This window comes from Equus przewalskii, chromosome 3 (assembly GCF_037783145.1).
Source record: "Equus przewalskii isolate Varuska chromosome 3, EquPr2, whole genome shotgun sequence".
NCBI classification, from domain to species: domain Eukaryota; kingdom Metazoa; phylum Chordata; class Mammalia; order Perissodactyla; family Equidae; genus Equus; species Equus przewalskii.
In genome coordinates, this window is record NC_091833.1 from 86,705,759 (window position 1) to 86,727,170 (window position 21,412).

At 46.6% G+C, this 21,412-nt stretch overlaps 2 protein-coding genes across 47 annotated transcripts in view; one reads left to right on the plus strand and one right to left on the minus strand.

The window, feature by feature from the left end:
- Nucleotides 1-21,412, plus strand: part of APBB2 (amyloid beta precursor protein binding family B member 2) — a 373,646-nt gene that overhangs the window by 329,910 nt on the left and 22,324 nt on the right. The window contains exon 1 of one of the 38 annotated variants that reach the window (XM_070615078.1): nt 877-1,076. The exons of 34 other annotated variants lie outside the window; for them this stretch is intronic. Coding sequence is in view for 2 of the 4 variants with exons in the window: in XM_070615076.1 (XP_070471177.1) it covers nt 13,865-13,920 (56 nt within the window). In the remaining 2 variants the exon portion in view is untranslated. Of the gene's footprint in view, nt 1-876; nt 1,077-13,146; nt 14,506-21,412 lie in introns of those variants that run through there. 3 more of the 38 variants (XM_070615079.1, XM_070615076.1, XM_070615077.1) reach the window with 3 other exon arrangements.
- Nucleotides 11,517-21,412, minus strand: part of NSUN7 (NOP2/Sun RNA methyltransferase family member 7) — a 72,545-nt gene continuing 62,649 nt past the window's right edge. For 2 of the 9 annotated variants that reach the window (XR_011538781.1, XR_011538788.1), the window contains exons 14-15: nt 13,384-13,481; nt 12,594-13,149 (exon numbers count right to left, since the gene is read on the minus strand). The gene's annotated coding sequence lies outside the window, so the exon portion shown is untranslated. Of the gene's footprint in view, nt 11,995-12,593; nt 13,150-13,383; nt 13,482-21,412 lie in introns of those variants that run through there. The other 7 variants (XR_011538782.1, XR_011538786.1, XR_011538784.1 and 4 more) reach the window with 7 other exon arrangements.

Genomic DNA, 21,412 nt, shown 5'->3' on the forward strand with positions numbered 1-21,412 from the left:
TGGTATTTTTGAATAGTAGCAAAAAACACGGCCGATGTCTCCTGCCTGTTTCACTTTGCAATTGCTCAATCAAATGACTTATTCTTGCCCAGAAACAATTAGAAAGAGGAAGCACTTTCAGGACACACAGAATATAGTCAGTAACATACCTGGGATTTTCCTTTCAAACTATTTTGGCCACTGGCTGGCCAGCACTCTTATTTAAAATGCTATCACTTAGCCAACTGAAAACTTTTCTGCTTCCATATATATGGGGAGGGGGGTTTGTCTCAGCTAGAGATGACAATGTTGGGGTGCCAATGTCATCTTGGCTTCAAATCAGCCATAAACAAAAGGTGCCTTGAGAGGCAGGGATCAGAAAGGTGTGTAGGGGTGACGTTAGGTGCTTCGTGTAAACTGGCAGGGAATTTTGAAAAAGACCTTTCAGCTCAGTTCAAAACGTGCTGCCCAGTTAATCAAACCCCAGTTTGCTCCCCCTTTGTCATGGCATTGCAGAGGCTTTCCGCCTGTGGGTTTCTATATATCACTTCCCCCCCCCCCCCCCCCGCCCACCCTCCGCCCCCTCTCCGTCGCACGGATCAGGCAGGGTGGTATTAGGAACCAAAAACCCAGGCCCCAGACGTCCACTTCCTAAAGAGGTTCAGTGGGATGAAAGTGAACTTTCCAAGTCCTGGGAGTCCAAAAAGGGAAGTGTTCATCCGGGCATGGGGGTATGTCGGGGTAGGGGTATTCCACCGCTCTCTCTTCGCCGGGAGCCCGGCCTCTGGCGCCTGGGACCACCTGGCGTGGGCACCTGGCGGGGGCGCGGCGCAGGGCGGGGGCGGGGGCGGGGGGGTGGCCCACGCGCATCCCCAGCAGCCAATGGGCGGCAGCGGCGAGGAGCGCGGGCGGGCCGGGCGGGCCGGGCGGGCACGGGGAGGTGCGGACGCCGCTCACTTGAACTTGAGACTGAGGGAGCGCGCGGGGCAGGCTGCAGCCAGCTCCTCGTCCCTGCCGTCCCAGCGCCGGGAGAGGCGGGGAGGCAGCATCCCCGCCCGGCTCCGGGGCCAGCGGAGACCAAGGTGAGGAACACCAAGGTGAGGAACACCAAGGTGAGGAACGTGGGGAGGGGTGGTGCGCCTTTGTCTGCAGGTGCGTGCGGGGTAACAGACCGGACCGGGTCGGAGCCTGAGCTCACTAGCGGGGACAGCGAGGCGGCCCGGGAGACCCGCCGGACAAAGCCTGTGCCCACCCTTTCCCCGAGTCCGCGCTTCGCGAGGTGCCTGGTCGGGGCAGCAGGGAGGGCTGAGGAGGAGTCTTGCTGCCTCCCTGGTGGGAAGGGTGAGGATTGTGCGAAATGCGGGGGTAGGGGGTCTTTTGATCCCAGTTTACTAGCGTGCAGGAAGCTGTCCGTTGGTGGGCTCTTCAGATGGTCCGGCTGGGCATTTCTGTTGTGGCCAGTGTTACATGACTGAGTAAATGAGTGCATTCATCTCACATGCCCTCTGGTGAATCCACATTTATGTCTTCTTGTCTATAGTAGAGTGAAAAATATTGCAGCATCTTGGTAATCCAATTTTTGGATTAAAAGCAATATCCTTTGGTATAGAAAGACTGTGCATTTCCAAGTATTTTTAGTTGTATGATTTAGAATATTGGTGTGACTTCTATGTGAGAAAATGTCTCAAATTCCCAAAACGTAGAAAAGCAGCCAACTTATCACGTGCTTGCTTTTGGCATTGGAAAAGGAGTAATTTTTTGGAAAAGAAAAACATGACTTAAATACTGCATATAACACTCGATTGGGTTATTAGGGAATATGTGCCTTTTGTATCTATTATCTGTTTCCCTGGACCAATATTGTATCCAGGCACGTCTATTGATTCCTTAATTAATGTGTTGGCTGTGAATCTTCATTACTGCCTTGGGTGGGAGAAGGCAAGGAGGAGGCAATCCCATTAGTTTTTTTCTTTCTTTTTATAACTGCAGCCGCAGCCTGGCTTTGACTTCTCTCAGAGTGGTGGGTTCTGCCTGCTTTCCTTACGCTGTTCTCTTTTGGTTTTCTTAGACCATTGGGCGCTCAGGCCCTCCTCCAGCCTTGCTCTGTACAAAAGCAGTTTCATGAGGTTTTTTTCCCTAAAGTTCAGATCTTTGCTACTGCCTTTTAGTTGTTACTTGCTTTGTGAAAGGAATTATTAGGTGTCCTGAGGCCTTTCCCAAGAAGTTAGAGGCATAACTATTGTAAGGAAAACAGCTCTAAGTCTGCATTTGTAAATTTTTCTATAATTTTGGAAAGGTTATCAGTGGCTGTGTTGTCCAAAATGAAACGCGAATAAAAAGCTTAATGGGGAAAAGACTTTCCACAAAGCGCCAGCCATTGTCATAGAAGAAGGGGCTGTCATTCTTGACTCAGTGAGTGAAGGCATGGGATGGGCTGTGTGCTGGTGTCATCAGGAACCCCACCTTTCTGACAGCTGATGTGTTTATGAGTTTTTCTGTCATTCTAGCAAGCCCTGGCTTTTGAGCAATGGAGATAATTTATTTAACAAATATTTATCGAACACCTGCTGTGTGCTGGGCATTGGTACAATGATTAAAAGGTAAATGCAACAGGTACCTTCTTGCTTTCGTGGAGCTCACACCGTGCAGGCGTAGGGCCCATTTCAGGTCGTCTGACCTGACGCATACCTGGAAAGCAGTGTGAGTGACAGTGAAATGAGTGAAGAGGACGTTGCTGCTGGCTGCTGCCCCAGAGGTCAGCTGAGCCCAGGGCTGTAGGTGCAAACAGGTGGGCCGAGGTCACCTCCACTCCAAGGCGAGAGGTCTTAATCACACCAGTGGATCACTGTGCACTGGAGTCGTCCTCTTGAACCTGCTTACCTTGATCATGGATACCTCTCAAAGGAGTCTGGGGCTGCCAGGAGGACCAGAAGCTGGGTTCTGAGAGTTTGAATGGTGGCATTGTTTATTAGGATGTGGTAATCCAGTCTGTTTGGAAAACTATCAGTTATGCTGTCTCCTGGTCTCACCTTAACAGCTTTCATCTAGAACAACCCCTCAGGGAAATGAATTTCATTCTGTACCACTGACTGAGCAAAGCTTGACATCTGTCCACAGTCTGCCATGTGTGGAGAGGTGACTCCTAGGTTTAGAGACCTGGAACACAGCTGGAAAACCCCTGTTTACTCTCTCTTTACTTTCCCTGTGTTTTGAAGAGGGTGCTGATGACACATAATTTCTTAGTAGTCTTGGTTTTCAGACTTCCACAAATCCCTAGGGTCACAGAAAACATAGTAAATAGTAGTGTAACTTGTTCTTTTCTAAGTACCTATTTTAAACACAGAATGTAACATGACTGAGAAATTCTTACACCTTTGGTTTTCCCTGGCCCTAACATGCTCCCTGGTATAGGATGTTCTCCATAAATAATGGGGTTGTTGAATGGGGAGGTGAATAAATGTAGATGAAAATATTTCATTTTCTATTTTTAAGGTTTAACAATGGCCATAACATGTACTTGGTATTTATATTCTATATATTTGCTGTTCAGTAGTTATGGAACATCTGTTTGGCAGGCATCTTGTGAGCTACATGAGAGAATGAGACAGACAAAGTTCAAAGAGGCAGGAGATAAGCTGAAAAAATAATTCAGAAGCAAGATGATATAGATTATGGTAAATTCCCTGAAGACAGTCAACAGCACAATGCAACAGAGGGTAGCTCAGTGGGTAAAGGGGCCACCAAGAGGCAGCCCGTCCTAGGGGTGACATTTGAGCTGAGCTTGGAGGCTGAGAAGAAGCCAGGCATGTGGGGTACAAAAAGGAAGCTCTGAGGAAGAGGAGTGCTCAGCATGTTCAGGTATGCGAGAAGAGGCCAGGGTGGCTCAAGCCAGGAGGTGGGGGGACAAGGTCATATGGGGCTTTTTGGCTATAGTTGAAGGTTTGGGTTTTCTTCTTTCCTTTTTTCTTTTTTTGTGAGGAAGATTGGCCCTGAGCTAACATCCGTACCAATCTTCCTCTATTTTCTATGTGGGACGCTGCCACAGCATGGCTTGATGAGCGGTATGTGGGTCCGTGCCTGGGATCTGAACCCATGAACCCTGGGCCACTGCAGCAGAGTGTGTGAACTTAACCACTACACCATGAGGCCAGCTGCTGGGTTTTCTTTTTAATGCCATGAGAAGCCTTTGAACAATGGTAACCAGGGGGGTGCCATGATCTGATTCATTTCATTAAAAAGATTTCAGTGAATGCTGTTACGGGGAATGAATATCAGGATCAGAAGTGGAAGCTGGGGGACCAGTTAGCAATTATTGATCTAGGAAGAATCAAGCTGGTGGCAGAGGGGATGCAGAGAAGCGGGTAGGTTGGAGAAATGTAGAGACTGAACTGGGAGGATTGACTATAGAAGATGCAGGAAGAGGAGTGATCCAGGACCACAACTGGATTTTTACATTCATTGTTTATTTCTGTCCAAAATACATACCAATAGAAATAATGACTGTCTAAGGACCAAGTTATTAAGCAGTGGAGCAGCTTACTTTCAATTCATGTTGTATCAAGGCCTTGACTTAATTTTCTTTTGTTCTCCGTTGTGGATGGACAGACATATCCAGTGGAGTGCTATGCATTTGGACATTTTCCAAGACGTTTTCACTCTTCAGTGCCCTTCTCAACTGGTTCTCAGACCTTTGAGCATTTTCTTTGTTCTCTCATAAAAATCAAGGATCAAAATAAGAAAGAAGACAAGTTTAAGCTTTAATCCATGTGGAATTACTCTACCTTTGCTCCCAGTTTTATAAAAAACCATTGATAATTACATTGAAATTATTTATTTCACATGCAGTATCCTCCATAGTTCCAACAATTGATATTCTGTCACAAGTGAAACTTGTTCCATGTGTATTTCAAATCAGAAAGAGTAAAATTCCTTAGTAACTTTGCAGGAAATTCACGGAGCATTTTGTGAGCGGGAAAGGCCATTTCCTTGTATCTGTTGAGGCAGAGAAATGAAATGTTTGGTTTCTGATGGGATTTTTCGTTCCCTCCTCCTAAGCTTCAGATTTGTGAAATTGAAAGCTTACAGTGTCTTTGTCAGTTAACTTTGGTTTTGAAACCAACTTTGGTTTGGGTTGGGAAAAAATATTGATGCAGAAAATACTCCTCCTGCAGTCCGAGTTTTAGGCAGATGAGAAGGGGCACAAGTGACTAGGGCTGCCATCTCTTCTGATCTGGAAGGCCAGAGTGGTTACCCTAGAACATGTCAGCTTGTCTGGGGATGAATAAATTATGACAGTTGAAATAATTATGATAGAGGAAAAGCAGCTGCAGAGACCACAGTTGACAATTGGGGCTGATTTGGCCTGATTCTGTCATGTCAAAGCATGCATCTCTTTGCCAGGTTACACGAAAATGCTGTTTTCAAGGAGTCTAGTGTGTTTCGTTTTTTATTTTTCTACCCCCTCCAAAGAAAAAAAAATTCTAGGAAGAGCGATAGCCTGCTCTTGAAATAAAATGGCTGGAACAGAGATCATATTGATTCTGGTTCTCCTGTTGGATGTCCATGTAAGATTTCAGTTGAGCAAAAGATTTTTTTGGTTCTAAAGAAACTGCAAATTGGAAGAGTTCTTACTCCTGCCTCTGGGTGGAATAATTTCTGGCTGACCCTGGAGTTTGTCAACTGTAACAAGGATTATTCCACCCTCTCAGCCAGTCTCACAGGTGTAATGCACGCTTGGTTTAATGCTCTGCTGTTACCATCTTGAAAAATCGTAACAATTTTCTCACACTGGGCCATGCATTTTCGTTTGGCACCGGGCCCACAAATTATTTAGCTAGTCCCAGCTAATAATCCAATCTCAGTGTTTGTCCACATTGTATGTTGCACCCCTGAATCAGGCTGTCATCGAGAGCAGGGTCGGCAAACTTTATCGATAGAAGGCCAGATACTAAATGTTTTAGGTTTTGTGGGCCATATGTTCTCTGTTGCAGCTACTCAGCTCTGTCATTGTAGCACAAAAGCAGCCTTAGACAATAGTAAATGAATGGGTGTGGCTGTAGTCCAGTGACACTTTATTTATAAAAACAGGCAGGAGGCGGATGGTCTGTGATCCTGGGGCCATAGTTTGCAATCCCTGATTTAAAGGACCTGAGTGGAACCCACAGTGTTAACTGAAATAGAGACCTTGTCCTTTGGAAGTCAGAAGGCTCATCCCCTTTGGCCAGCTTTGGGGTGTTCTGAAAACCAGCCTCCAAAGAGAATTCGTGGAGAAGGTCTGGCTGTTTGGGGTACTTCCGTGGCAAACCATTACTCGAACATCCCAAGCCCACATTTGAGCTCCTTCAAGATGGTGTGTTTATTCTGTTTGTCAAATATGCACAAATGTGCACAATAAAAGAAAGGTAAACTCAGACTGTAAAAACAGTCTGCTACCGTGATGGGATTGTGGTTTCTGTTTTTTAAAGATTTCTTATATTTGATGGAAAAGAAGAAAGATGCTAGAACAAGGAGACTAGCTGCATGTAAAAAGTAACCTTACTGAATCGGAAAGATGCGTATTCTTTCACACTGTAGCAAGAAGTCAACTCCTGCTGAGACAGCGCCCCACCTCTGGGTGCTGGGAGATGCTCTGTGATGCCTGTGGCTGTAGCCCTGCTGCCTCTGCCTCAGTGCCTATGGAAATGCGTGATCTGGAGCCTTTTCCCTAAATGATAAGCAACCGTTTGTTTCTCTTAGAGTACAAATATAAAGAAAATAATCTGGGGAGTCAGTAAATCTTGATAGAAACCAATGTATAAAGGAAGTTTATATATTGATTTCTTGAGGAGCAGAGGAGCCGTTTTTCATTTAGACAAATGTTCTGAAGAAGGAATCGACTTGGAAGACGTTGTTCTTGTTTCTGCTGGAGATGATCGGAGTATAGATTTGCTCTGCTTTCAAATAGAGTCACGAGAGATTAATAATCTTCTCAGAGCTCGCCTGCTGCCCATTCAGATGAAATATATGTTTTATAGCATTGTTTCAGATAATATGAAAACGGACTGTGAACTAAAGTCATTTTTAAAGTACTGTCTGTGATAAACAATAGCAGGAGAAAAAGAATCCAGGCAATTCCCTGTTATCCATGGCATCATTCCCTTAGGTTCTTACCAATGTGATCAGGAATAAGGAGGGAAGTCCTTTGTTTACCCTATTTATTTATTCATTCATTCAATAATACTTATTGATTACCTACTATGTGCCAGGCAGTGGTGAGTAAATAAGGCAGAAATGTTCCTGCAGACACAGATTTGACTTTTTTGTTGGGGAGAAGAAAGGACAAACAATAAACAAATAAGCAGGATAGTTTTCGATGGCTGCGGATGTTGGTGGTGACTGAGTGGTCCAGAGGGGTTTTTTGGAGGTAATGATGATAAGGAGGAGTCCTCTGTGGATTATCCTGGGGGATAAGCAATCCAGGCATCAGGAACCATGAGAGCAAAGGCTCCAGGGCAGAGATGGGTGTGCGGGTTTAAGAGCAGAAGGATTCAAGTGTGGCTGGACTCCAGTGGGGGTGGGCAAGGCAGGAAGTGAGGTGAGAGAGAGAGATGGGGAGTTTGGAGGGGTCATAAGAGGGGAACAGCAGGATAAGCAGCTGCCGTGTAAAGGATAAAATCTTCAGCCTTTGCCTGGGAAAGTTGCTTAGACCAAACACAGCGCTTAATTTTTAGTCACCAGGTCCAGCACTGGTGGAACTGAAATTCTATTACGGACAGAGAAAGGAGCAGAGAGCTGAGGCCACCTCTCTTCATGGAGAGGTGCGGTGCTGACGAGAGCCCATTAACTGGGAAGGAGGCAGGCTCAGGGGCCAGGTGCCCCAAAAACACAGACCGAAGAAGAGACCGGCCAGGCAGGCCTATATTCCATGAGGATCCGGCACTTTCTAGCTGTGGCGATTTTGAGCAAGTTAACTTAAATTCCCTGAACCTTAGGTTCCTTGTTTATAAAATGAGAGTTGTGACGCTCCCCACAGGGTTGTTGTGTGGCTTGGCCATGATGTGTGCCAAGAACAGAGCCTGGCTGGGTAGCAGATGCAATCAAATGGGAGCCACTATTGCTATTTTGTTATTAGCAATCATTCTTCTTAGTGTCGGGGTATTTGTGAAGTATTTTACAGAGTATCAGGAATACTTGTATCTAGGTATAAATTTCCAAAATTCAAATGAAGGCTGGGTGTCTTGGTTTTTTGTGTTATCTGTGTTAGTACTCCTTCCATCTGCACAAATAAAGGGGGATTGGCTGTACAGTGATAGCCCTAAATCCTCTTGAAAATTTAGAAACAGAAGAATGTGCCTTACCAACAAGAGGCCCTCCCTGTGGCTGGGTGCATGGACTTGAAGAGAATTCACCCACAGGCTCACCGTGGTTTTCATGAGGAGTCTTGTGTGTCCCTTGCCAGTGGTGTGTGCCCTCGCGGCACTTCTTGCATGGAAACCGTTTTCCCAGTACGGAGAGCTGTCATCCTCCCTCTGGATCAAAGTCTTTAAACGTTCGCATGTTCCTTATACCTTGTCAGATAGGACCCTTCTGGGTATCAAGTATTTTTTGTTCGTAGTTTACTGTCCCTTCTTTCAGAAAAGAAGCCAGCCCATGGTTTCACAGTTCAGGCATAATTTACGTAATTTTATCCTTTTATTATGCCCTAAACTTTGTACCCTGAAACTGTAACACGGGCATGAGTCCTCTCTCACTTGAGAACTAAATATAAGTTGTGCGCGTGTTCTCTTTTTGCTCGTGTATTCAGAGAAGCAAGTTTTTTTTTTTTTTAAACTGTAATACAGCACAGATGAAAGCCGATACTCGTTAATTCTTGCTCTTTTCAAAGATGGACTTTTAAAACAATGCTCATTTCCTGGTCGCTTTCAAATATCCTTTTTTCCCTCATTAGTAAGCTGACTAGTAACTATTGTGTCTTCTCTCCAGTGGCATGAGAAAGTCTTTTGTTTAGAAAAATGTGCCTTGAATTTCAATAACCTTAAACCACTTTAGATCGTCAGCTTCACACTTTCTCCTGTTGGAACTCTCACTCCTTTATCTCACGAGTGAACAGGTTGCAGGTTGCTTGGTGCTTGGGAGTGGGAGCAGGGAGGTAGGAAGGGAACCAGCTTAGCAAAGTATGGGACACTTATCTGAGAGAGCTGTTTCTGTCGCTGTTTGGTCCTGGGAAGGACAGACCCTTTCCCTGAGCTGAATTTTCTGAAACTCAGCAGATACCAGATGGTAAATTTGCATAAAATCAGAATTCAGTGCGGTTCAGAGGTCTTTCTTTCTTTCTTTCTTTTTTAAATATTGGCACCTGAGCTAACATCTGTTGCTAATCTTCTTTTTTTTTCCCCTTCTTCTTCCCAAAGCCCCCCAGTACGTAGTTGTATATTCTAGTTGTAGGTCCTTCTGATTGTGCTATGTGGGACACCGCCTCTGCATGGCTTGATGAGCGGTGCCATGCCCGCACCCAGGATCTGAACTGGTGAAACCCTGGGCCGCTGAAGGGGAGCGTGTGAACTTAACCACTTGGCCACAGGCCCGGCCCTGGTTCAGAAGACTTTCACCCACAGGGTGTGGATTCTGAAGGGGTCTGTGAAGGAGTTTCAGGGACTATTGAACATTCTCCCCTACCCTCCTAAGATTGTGTATAAAATTGTGGGTCTGTGCACCTATTTTTCTGGAGTGTTTTTATCAGATTCCAAAAGGTTCCATGATCCAAAACAGGTTAGGAACCTTCCTCTTGGTAGACCTCCCCCTTACCCTCCGTGGTTACCACACTGCCTAGCACGTGCCTCAAGTGCACACCGTGATGTCGTACTGCGAGCATCTGACGTGGATTAATGCGTATAATCCTCACAGCACTCTTAGGAGGTGGCTACCACTCGTATTCCCAATTTACAGTTGAGGAAGCTGAAGACCAGGAGGCGAAAGGCCTTGACCAAGGGCAACGCCTAAAAGGTGTCAGGGACAAAACAAAAAAACTTGAAGCTGGGGGAAAAATAAACTGTCAGGTTCAGGAGTGTGTGAGAATTTTCATGCCATAAAGTTTTATGGTTTTTACTTCATTGTTATGTGGATAATGCTGGGCTGGGCTGGTGCTCAAAAGGCTCAAAAGACCGTGAAGAAAGACAAGCATCAAAAAGTAGCACCACACAGAGAGTTCTGCAAAGATCGAGCGAGTCGCACGCTGGCAAGTCTTGGCTCTACGTGCTCGGTTTGTGAAAAGTGGAAGCTCGTGCGTGGCATGAGAAGTAGGTGGCTGTGCCGGCGAGTTGGAGATGTGTCCTCTTCCCAAAAGCTGGAATAAACACTGTCATTCTGGTGTGCTATTTATTTTGAGGAATTTCCTATTCATTTGGGTGCCCGGTAACACATGCCAAGTAGTTCTGTTATTTCAGGCTTATTTTAATGAAAACATTGCCAATTACTCCCACGTTCCCTTTCCCAAGCAGCAGCCGCCGAGAGCATGCTCATTGAGCAAGCTTGGGTGTGCAGCTGGTGCAGAATTAATCCTGTGGTTTAATTCTTCCACTGGCATCTTGTGCAGCGAGAAGGGAGTCAGCTTGTGCCTGACTCTCAATTTAGCCTCTCCGCTCTCAGAGTGCTGTGTCTCGTGCGAAGCCCAGCTTTGGGCTGATGTTTTTTTCCCCGGCAAATTTATAAGGTGTCACGTTGGTGGAGGAGCAGCCCCTGTGAGTCTGCTGCAGTTTTTGAATGACATTTCAAAGATCACTCTGAAGTCCCTCTTTATGTCTGGTTTTCACTTTGACATCTAAATCAAGCAGCATCTATTAACCCCCAAAGAATGAACCTTGTTAAAAGCTTGCAGTGTCATTCCTCTGAGTTCTGCCTTCAGGGAAGACACAGCAGCTACATATTGACGTTATTTCCTTAAGTGAATCACTAGTAATGGGTCTGATTTAAAATATCCAAGGCTCCAATGAGAATTATACACAAAAGAAACAGATTGTATCCTCAGGTCTCTAGATCTAAGGTTATTGGGCAAAGTTTTTGCCACACAGTAGGCATATGCTTTTTATTAAGAATAAAAAATGTAAAGCATTTGGTATAAATCAAAAGTTAGTCAAGGAAATGCTACCTGCTTATTCTTGTTTGTAGTAAGAGTGACAGCACTTAACAAATCCTTTTCTGATAAAAATCTGAGCACCTGGCGATTCCTAGAGCATCTAATCTGGGATAACAGACCCGAGACTCAGAGAGGTTACGTGACTTGCCTAATGTTTACTCAGACTCGGACTAGAACCCAGGTCTTTGGAGCCTTTGCTGATGGTCTGAATTGCCTCCAAATACTGACTTTGAGGGTAGGGCCAAGGCAGTGCAGAGGGGCGTTAGTGGGAGGTGACTTGTCCTCCTCTTGGGGTTATTGGTGCCCAGCACATCTGAGGAGAGTGCCACAAACACTTCTTCAGGTGAGCTCCCTTCCATGGGAGACATTTCTCTTCTTTTGTTTTGGAGAAAGATTAGCCTTGAGCTAATGTCTGCTGCCAATCCTCTTTTTTTTTTTTTTTGTCTTGTGCTGAGGAAGATTGGTCCTGAGCTAACATCCTTGCCCGTCTTCCTCCACTTTATATTTGGGACGCCTGCCACAGCATGGCTTGCCAAGCAGTGCTAGGTCCACAACCGGCATCCGAACTTGTCAACCCTGGGCCGCCAAAGCCCAGCGAACCCTTGGCTGCCAATGTGCGAACTTAACTGCTGTGCCCCTGGGCCGGCCCCAAGACATTTCATCTCAAATGCTGCCCAGCAGGACCCCACTGAGATGTGAAACTGTCAGATGATTCAGTGATTATAACTACAGTGATGTGGTTTATTGCACCTTGTTGCATGCCAGGTGCACTTTACATACACCATCCCATTTAAGGTAATTCTCATGATCACCCTGAGCCAGGTGTCCTCATCCCGTTTTCACTGGCGAGGAAGCAGGTTCCAAGGGCTCACGTCTAACATGGTGTGCCCGGCACATAGAGGGACCTGGGGAAAAGAGAAGGTAAGTAATGGACCCAAAGGAACATGGCTTCCAGCAGGATTTGAACACACTTGTCTACTTACTCAGCCTAAAGGGCCTCTCTTGGGAATTTTCAGCCGCCTTCTGCCCCTACAAAAGTTCACAGGCCAAGGAAAGGGAGGGAGGTCCCCTTCTTCATCTAAAACCCCAGGTTCTTTGCCGATCCCTTGCCCCTATCATGAACACCTGTGCATAGCAACGTCTGGGTCATTTGGGAGACAACCCATGAGATGGTTCTGCAGAACTGTGAAGAAGTGTGGGGTACCCGTCATAGGTGCATTCTAAGAAGACTCGAATTAGAGAGTCCTGCAGACCTGTGATCAAACCCTGACTTCATCATGTCCTGGCTGTGTGACCTTCGTCAAGTTCCTTAACCTTTCTGAACTTGTTTCCTTTTGTATCAGTGAGAATAGTAATATTTCCCTTGTCAGGTTGCTGTTAGGGCAACACAGAGCCAGAGCTCAGTAAAGGGAAGTTGTTGGGAGTGTGGCTGTAGTGGTGATATAGATTACACGGCTGTTCCCGGGGCCCTGGGCATGCTTCTCACAATGGTTTGCTTCAAAGATTGAGGTAGATAGTTACATATTTTATTACAAAAGTCACATGTGCTTATTGTATAATATTCAAGCAGATATGTTAAATAAAATCCTCCATAACCCCCCCTCCAGAAAACACTTGACAATTTGGATGTTGTGTTGTTCCCGATTTTTCGCTACGCGTATATTAAAATACGCACGCAGGCTTTGCTGCTTTTTGTATGAGAGCATGTGTCTTGCGATGTGGATGGTTTGCTTGTTTGCTTTCCCCACCTGATGATGCGTACCAGTCATTGTTCCAGATCAGGATGCTCAGCTTTGCCTTTCCACCTAATGACCGTGCTGCACTGTCTGGCGGGCTTGCTGTTTCACACCATGATTTTAGCTCTCATCTCTGCAGGGTCCTGTCGGCCATCCATGACCCTGGCCTAGGGCGCCTGGAAGAGCAGTTTTCTATGAAAGTTGCATTTCTTCCTTTCCTCCTCGTTATCCGGTGCTCCCACCTCTTCAGTCCACTTGCTTTATGTATAATACATGCATGAGACCGACTGGGGGGCTCTGTCCTCCGGCCCTTGCAAATTGGCTCTGACAAGACCAGGAAGGAATGGTGAGCACTCTGGGTCAGGAGGTTAAGTGACATCATTAGGGTCACGCTGGTGGCTCAAGGCATCTCTGGGGATGGAACTCAGCATTCAGCCAAAAACCCCAGCTTGCTCTCAGCTGCCCTCTACCTTCCACCCCTCTCTTCCCTGGCGCATCTCTGTTTCCTCCCCCGGGAGCTTTCAATTACTGCCCCCCACACACACACACCCGTCACACCTCTGCCCTTGACCTTCTGCTCCGTCTCCGCTCCCTTCTGCTCTTTGCCCTCTCGTGATGTATTTCAGCGAAAGCACCGAGACTATAATGTTGTAGCTCTGTTAATAGACCGTCAAAGGTGTTAGTAAAGCAGGTAAGGCTGTTTCCATGCCATTGTTTTCGTTTATATTTTACTGGGAGCAGGTGGAGCTGGAAAATGAAGATAAGTGCCCTGCCAGTGTTTACTGCAAACAGTGTCCTGTATCTGACTGTGATATTTTAAGCTTGATTACCTACCCTGGTTGATATGTTGCCTCTAAACTCACTGGCATCTCTTGGCTTCATCATAACATGGCTCAAAATACACACTTCTGTGTGAGAGGGTTCAGCTAAAATAAGCACCGAGAGGCTATTGATAGCAGCAAAGGTGGGAAATAAGATGGGACGTCGGTGCTCAGAGCTGCCGCTAACGGGACTGTTTAATCTACTGGATGCCATGTGAATGCTAACGTCTTGTTTCTGCTCTGTTCCCTCATGCCTTCCCGGATTCAGAGAGAGGTAACCAAGCGATTTTCACTTCTCCCTCTTTGTGATGTCTCAAGTGTCTGGCAGAGCTCACTTGCTTTCTTCATGCCATATTGCCATCGTCACAGCCGTCATTGTCTGTGAAAGGCAGAACTTTTTTGTTTTGTGTAACCTTTTATCATCATCGTTCTTATGTGTCCTACATTTCAAACAGAGCATGGAGCTGCAACAGGGTCCCTCATCCTCTGTTGCGTGTGACCCTGTTTGGGACGAAGGTGATGGGCAGAGTGATGAAGTGTAACGGGAAATTGGTCACTCGCGCTGATGGCTGAGAGAAGTCTTATCAGTGTGCTAGGGAGCACACGTGATGGAAGTATTCAGGTTATGTGCCATGATGTGTAAGGAGGCTTGTCATGCTTCTTGAAGAATTAATTGTAGGACTGGCTTACCTTACGTATTCTCGGGAGTTTCATTGGTAAGGTTTGGCCCTCGGCTAATAGCCAGAGGACTGACTCAATTTCAGTCTCGATTACTAGCCAAAATATATGCAATTCTTCTCCTCCCTTCCCACATCAAGAGGAACGGAACTATGGAAAGGACATCACTCCGGCATGAGAGGTATTGATACCTCGGGTGTGTGTTTCCGCGCTCTGAATGTCAGCATGCCCATTTGGCTGATTGGGGGCTTTGAGCTCCACTATTCCATAGCTCTGTCACTTAATAAAAGCTTCATTTTGGATGGAAGAAGAAAGTTTTGAAATTTTTCTCCTTTAAAGAATGGTCGTGGTTACTGCTTGGCAAAGTGAAGAGAAACACAGGCAGTCGCCTCTTTGTGTTAGAGTCGATCTCAGGTGAACCCCTGCCTGGTGGGGTCCCAGCTGTCTCCAGCTGAGCACCGTTTTCCTCCGTTAGGATGAGCTGCTGTCATTGCTCAGTGGGGAGGAGGGGAAGGGGCACAGCATGGGGGTAAGGCTTCTAGGATCGGTCTTCCAGAGGGTATGATTAGGAGACTTTGCTAACGTGACTGACTTTTTTACTTATCTTTGAGGAGGCCCTGGCCTCTGGAGGTGGTGGAAGGTTCTGGAGGTTGAGGGCTACGCGTTTGGATGTGAGCTCCCCTATCTAAAGCAACGACAAGTCCTATCTGTGCCGACGATGAGGATATTTTCAGATATTTGCTGGTTCCTACCCTTTGTGTTTATTCAGGTCTCCTCACCAGGAAACAGTTGCTCTGAATATTAACAGCTGGATTCTATTCTAGAGAGGGCTACAAATTCTGGTCCACCCAAGCCACCTGGATTATTTGTAGGTGGTGGAATTTCAAATCTGCTTTCTACACAGTCTGTGCGTTTGGTGAAGGATTCCTTGTGGAGATGTGTGTTTGCCCAGACGATGACTTATTGGGATGCCATCTGCAGGGGGCATCGCAGTAATTTAGCATCTTCAAACTTAGCATCTTCTTAAGCTTGCAAAGGAGGAGAAAGAAAGTTGAGTTTACCGACCTAGAGCCTGAGCTTTGTGAAGTTGGTGACACTCACATATGGTACATGTGCTCCTGGGTAAAATTAAAACAGCAAAGTCATGTGTGTACCTTTCTGGATTGGCCATCTAAGAAGTCGACATTTCTCATCCCCTTTCTCCATCTTGCCTCCTCCCACCCCCAAAACAAGATTTTCAAAGTACAATCAGAAAATAAGAGCAGGTAGGCAAAGAAGAGCCGACAGTCTTGAAAACAGAACTCCTTCTCCCTCCAGGCCCTGTGCAGGTGAAGCAAAGAGAAGAGACAGCCCCTTGGCATAAAGGGCTGGAGACGGAATGTCTGTATCAAATCTCTGTGCTGCCCCCTTGTCCTTATTTGGAGAGGGGACCTGCCCTCTGCAGTAGTGACGACTCTGGTGGCTTGTAGCTTCTACAGAAAGATAAGCTGGGAGGAAAGTGTCTTTAGGTTCATTTTAGCGAGTCTAAATATAATTCATATGAGTGCAAGTAGTTATTAAGACATTCCTCATGGATAAGGAGAGTATTTCAAAGTGGGCTTTTTCTTTGACTTCTTTTTCCTCATTTATAATAGTAACTACTGTTAATCGAATGCCTATCATGTGCCAGCCTTGACAAATGCCCAGCATCAAACATAATATGTGCTTGACCTGAGCAAACACAAATTATGTGAAAGACATTATCAAACTGTGGAGACTTGCTAAGGAATGCTAACCAAGGCGAGTTGTTGAGAAACTGAATGGAAGGGAGTCTAATAGAAAAGAGGGAGAGGGTTATTGCCGGATGAGTCCGGGCTATCATGTAGTTGACAAGGTCAACTCGTTCTGGGCTGCTCCAGGAACCAAAGCTTGATCCCACAAACAAAAGTTGCACAGAGGCAAGCTTCTGTTCATTATTTAGCAAAAAATATAGTTCGGTTCACCTGGAGCGTTCCAGTAGCGGAATGGGCTGATTCATTAAGTAAATGAGATTTCGTACACTGAAATATTCTAGGAACCACCTCTCCGGGCTGTAGACGGGACTTTGAAATGTTAGCCTTGGTAACCACGGAGAGGTCTGTAGATGCCTCTTAAAATCCTTTTGAGGAGAGGTAAACACAGGAGCAAATTCCACTTACGTGGGAGAGTTGCAGGGGAGAGACTGAGGAAAAGGGTGAGCCGTTCTGTCTTGGCTGTTTTTTAATAGAACCTATTTGAATAAAGAAGTGTTCATTCATTCCATAAAGATGGATTAAGCCCTTACAGGGTGATTAAAATGCTGTTCAACTGAGAACAAGAAAAGCAATCTTTTGTCCTTTTTCTTTGCCATTAAGAAATTTGAGGCTGTCGTGTAAGATGTCTTAGCACTGACATTTTTCCCTGGCAGAGCGCGAATCTGGTCCTCTAGGGGAATAATTACTGGGGAGAACAGCAAAAGGAGGGGAACAAAACGAGTTGGAAACACAGGGGCTCAGTAAACGCGTGGTGAAAGGGAGTTGATTTCTGGAACTCAATTCTGTTACAGTTTAAGGAGGCAATACTAGAGGTTTCAGCCATAGACCTTCCATTTCCTGGTTTATAAAAGAAACCGTGATTCCCATGACTGCGAAAAATAAATGGGGTGAAACTCTGTGTGGGAGCAGGGGACCAGACTGGCACTTCTTTTAGCCAATGGCTCCTGATCCAGGATTGTACATGGAGTGAGCTGGAGCAGAGGACAAAAATGGTTCTTGCTGCTGAGAATGCCTCAGACAGACAGGCATCTAGAAGAATTTGTTGGAAAAGAGCTGTATTCTGACTGGACCATGGAGATATTTGGGCCAGTCCTGTGGTTTCATGGAAGACTAACACTGAGGCCCTGGAGGTGCATGGCCACTGGGGTGCCTGGTGAATGGGGGGTAGAGGAGAAGCCCATCTGAGCTCACCTCAGCTCTCTGAGATGGGACACTCAGGGCTGTGAAAGCCAGGTAGCTGCAGCCCAAGCGCCACTGGTGGCTCTGAGGAGAGAACTGGGGTGTCTGGAGAGCCACTGAGGGCCCCGCAGGTGAAGGCTCCTAAGATGCCCCTGCAGCGGGCTGACCCGCACCCTCAGGCAGCGTCAGAGCTGCCGCGGGCCCCGCCTGGCTGTGTGACACCCGAAGGCACCCCATGCTCTTTCCTCCCAAATTCACATGAGTGGCGCTAGGCTGACCGGGACAGTTTGTTTGCACAGTCTGTCAGGAACGCTCTAGCTGTGGAGGTTTCTTTATCATAAAGCAATTTCTTTTCCCTCTCAGAATACAGGAAAACCTCTAGAAAATATTAAATTGCTCTTACCTGTGAGCATAAGGTCTTTTAGGATCATAACACTGGTTGGAAAAGAATGTCTATCTGAAAGTCTTGGTCACTGTTGAAGCTGGAATGATGGGATATGGGAGTTCATTGACTATCCTCTCTACTTTTGTGTATGTTTGAAAAATTCTAGAATGAGAAGTTTAAGAAAAAAGAAAAAGGCATACTCTTTTAACTCCTCAGTCTCCTGAAGCTGCACCTGAAACTCCGTTCTCTAGGGAAAGAGCCCAGGAGGCCAAAGTCATCACAGAACCTCCCTGTCACTAAGACCTAATGGCCGGTCTTCTGCTGCTCAGCCTCTGCGGCTCTGGAGACGTCTCCTGAAACACCCGTTCTTTGATGTCTTTGGAGCCAGCCTGTCCTGGGATCCCCCTTCCCCAACATTTTCTCCACCCTTTCATTGGGTCCTCAGCCACCACTAGGCCTTTAAGTGCCTTTCTTCCTCAGAGTCCAGGCCGTGTTTTGTCTTTTCCCATTCTCCACATTCTGCTGCCCTGACCTCAGCTGTCTCCAGCCCAGACACAGGCCTGAGTTCACAGACTGCGTGTCCACCTGCTGGGTGCGCCCAGCCACTTGGTGCCCCTCCAGTACCTGACCTTTATGTCCAACCTGACGCTCATCGGCTTCCTTCACCAAATCCCTCCCCTCTCCTTGCCCCAGTAGTGAGCATACTTAGTTGTCCTAGCAGGGACCCCAGGGTTATTCTTGATTCTCTCCCTCATCTGCCACACCTGTCAGTTCTGCCACATACCTTCCAGTACCTCTTTTCCATCTGTCGCCTCCAGCCTGCTCTCCTTAGCCTGCACCTTGTTCATCCTCTCCCACCTGCACCATAGCAGCAGCCCCCAGTGGTCTGCTCTCATGACCCACTTTGTTCCACCAGAAGGAACTTTTTACAAAACATATTAGGTGGGGTCACATGCCATATGGCAAGGCTTGGCTGGCTCAGGGTAAGGGCTGACTCCTGGGAGGGCACAAAGTGCTCTGCAAGCTGACTCCGGACTGCTAACAAGCTCCCTGCAGCTGAGCCCTGGCCCCTCACCACAGAACCAAGGGCATACGCACAGGACTGGTCCTTCCAAACACTCTGTGGGCTTTCTTACTTCCGTGCCTTTGCTTATGCTCATTCGAAGGTTCTTTGAACCATCCACTGCCCTTGTTACCCTGGTGAGACGCAGCTCAAATCTCACTGAACATCTGTATCATTTAGACATTGGGCTTCCTAGGCTAGAACCTTGTCTGTGTGTTCATCTCTGATGCCTGGTACATAATAGTGGCTCAGAAGGTATTTGTGGAAGTGGATTGAACATTTTTTTTAATATAAGTTCTTAATATCATAGCGTAATTTAGTTAGACTATAAAACCAGCTGGCAGCTGTATTGGTTTCCTGTGGCTGGTGTAACAAATTATCACAAGCGTAGTGGCTTTATTCTCTTACAGTTCTGGAGGTCAGAATCTAGAATGGGTCTTACAAGGCTAAAATCATGGTGTCAGCAGGGCTGTGTTCCTTCTCAGGACTCTAGGAGAAAATTGCTCCCTTGCCTTTCCAGCCTTTAGATGCTGCCTGCCTTCCTGGGCTCATGGCCCCTACTCCTGTTCCTTCAGTCACGGGGAAAGTGCCTTCTTTCTCTCGTAATTGTGTTGGGCTCACCCACGTGATCCAGGATAATGGCCCCATCTCAAGATCCTTACAGTAATCACATCGACAAAGTCTCTTTGCCACGTAAAGCAACATAGTCACAGGTTCTGGGAGACAGGACGTGAACATCTTGGGAGGGTCATTATTCTGTCTACCACTGCAGCCTTTTGCAGAAGGCAGGTGCTGAAAATCAAGCTTTTAAAACAACCAGTTAAAAGATGTTTGGATTTCATTCTGAATAATAATGAGATTCGATCAGCCATGGATCACACTGCACACAAAGGAAGTTGCTCGACTTGTCTGTGCGCCAGGTCTGAAAGAGGCCTCACTGCCTCTTGCACACCCCCGCGTTTGGGGCTTTCAGCTATTTTAGGGTGACTCGGGATGTGTTTCATGGGAATAAAATAGGAGAGTCGTGCAAATCTCTTGACCTCCACAGTGAAGAGAAGAAACTTGTTTTTTCCCGGGAAGGAGAGGGAACCCCCAGAGGGTGAGTCACCAGACTCATTCACTGTCAGGGACTGACAGAGTCCTGCCTCTCTGATCTGTTAGCCTGGTACGTGGGAGAGAAAAGGAAAAGATGAGGCCATAAAAAAAATCGTCAGAATCTCCCAAAGCCTGCAGCTGCTGAGCTTCTCCTTTGTGAAGATGTGGGTTCCAGATGGTTGCCTGAAGCATTAATCACTCTCTCCTGAGCCAGAAGAAAATGAAGATTAATAACAGTAACTTTTAAAAAATGACTCCTAAGGGGTTACGTATGAAAGAACGGAGGAGGGCACAGAGCTGAATCGGATCGGAATGATCCATTGCTTATTGATCAGGGCCTGTTTCATCCCTACTGATGGTGACCTTGGAATTGCTACACCTGTAGGCCAGCCAGTTGTCATGACGAATGTGATGAAGCTTACATCATAGCTTACATCTGGAAGCTTAGATCACAGAATATCAGAGCCAGAAAGGGACCTTGAAAATCATATTTTTCAACCCTTCACTTAGAGTTGAGGTTAGACTCTGTGCCCAAGTTTGTCAAGCTCAGTGGAAGCAGGAACGGGGCTAGAGTTTGGGCCGCTCCCATCCCAATTCCTCACCCTCTGGCTGTTCCTTACTATCTCTGAGAGAGGACCAACACAGCTGAGACCTGTGCAGTAATTACAGAAGAGAGTATAACAAGCTCTTATCCTTTGTGATACAGAATTTAAATACTCTTAAGCATTTAGACACAAGCAAGGTCCTGGGGGCCGGAGGGCCAGGCAGGATTTTGAGCCAGACCATACAGAGTTGATGGGGTAGTGCACTCCAAACGGGGCAGGGAGGCCAGAGGTCACCAAGCGAGGGGAGATACCACGAGTGGACATGGAGACCCACCTTTCTGGAGCAGAGGGGAGAGCTCCTTAGTTGGTGTAAGGAGGCTGGAAGAGTTGGTGGGACAAATTTTGGAGCTCCTGAGATCCAGACAAAAGTTTTTGGACTTTCTATGGGTGACGATAGAGCTTTGAAGAGATTCGGCCTCAGAAAAATGGTGACTGAACGTGGAATTTTGAAAGAAAAGAGTGTGTGGGTGAGACTGTGTGTGTTATTTTAGGATCCATCTAGGGAAGAAGAGTAGCCAGAGCGAGGGGGGCAAGTACAGGGCTTCCCTGGAGCCTGGTCTCCAAAAGTGATGCATTCTCTTTGTTCCTTTTTTAAGTAATATGTTGCCTTGATGGTGGTTGACATTAGGATGGAAAGGCCTCAGGTACACTGCATGGAAGAAGACGGTGCTCACTTCTCAAAGTCTGGCCCAGCTCCTGACCCAGACCCACCTCTCAAACCACTGTCATGGGACCTGTTCACGCCTCTGAACAGGGGCCAACTTTCCCCACAGGAAATCGGGACATGTGTGCCGCAGGCCCTGTGCTTAAGGGAGGAAGGAACACTCTACCTATTATGGGCAGGCCTGGGCTGGGTATTGGGGATGAATAAGGCACAAATCATCTTCACTGAGTTTTAAGGAGTTGTGGGGAAGGCAAACTCGTAAACAGACACTTACAGGATTCAGTGGTAAGTGCTGTGTACTTACCAGTATACAAGGAGCCACGGC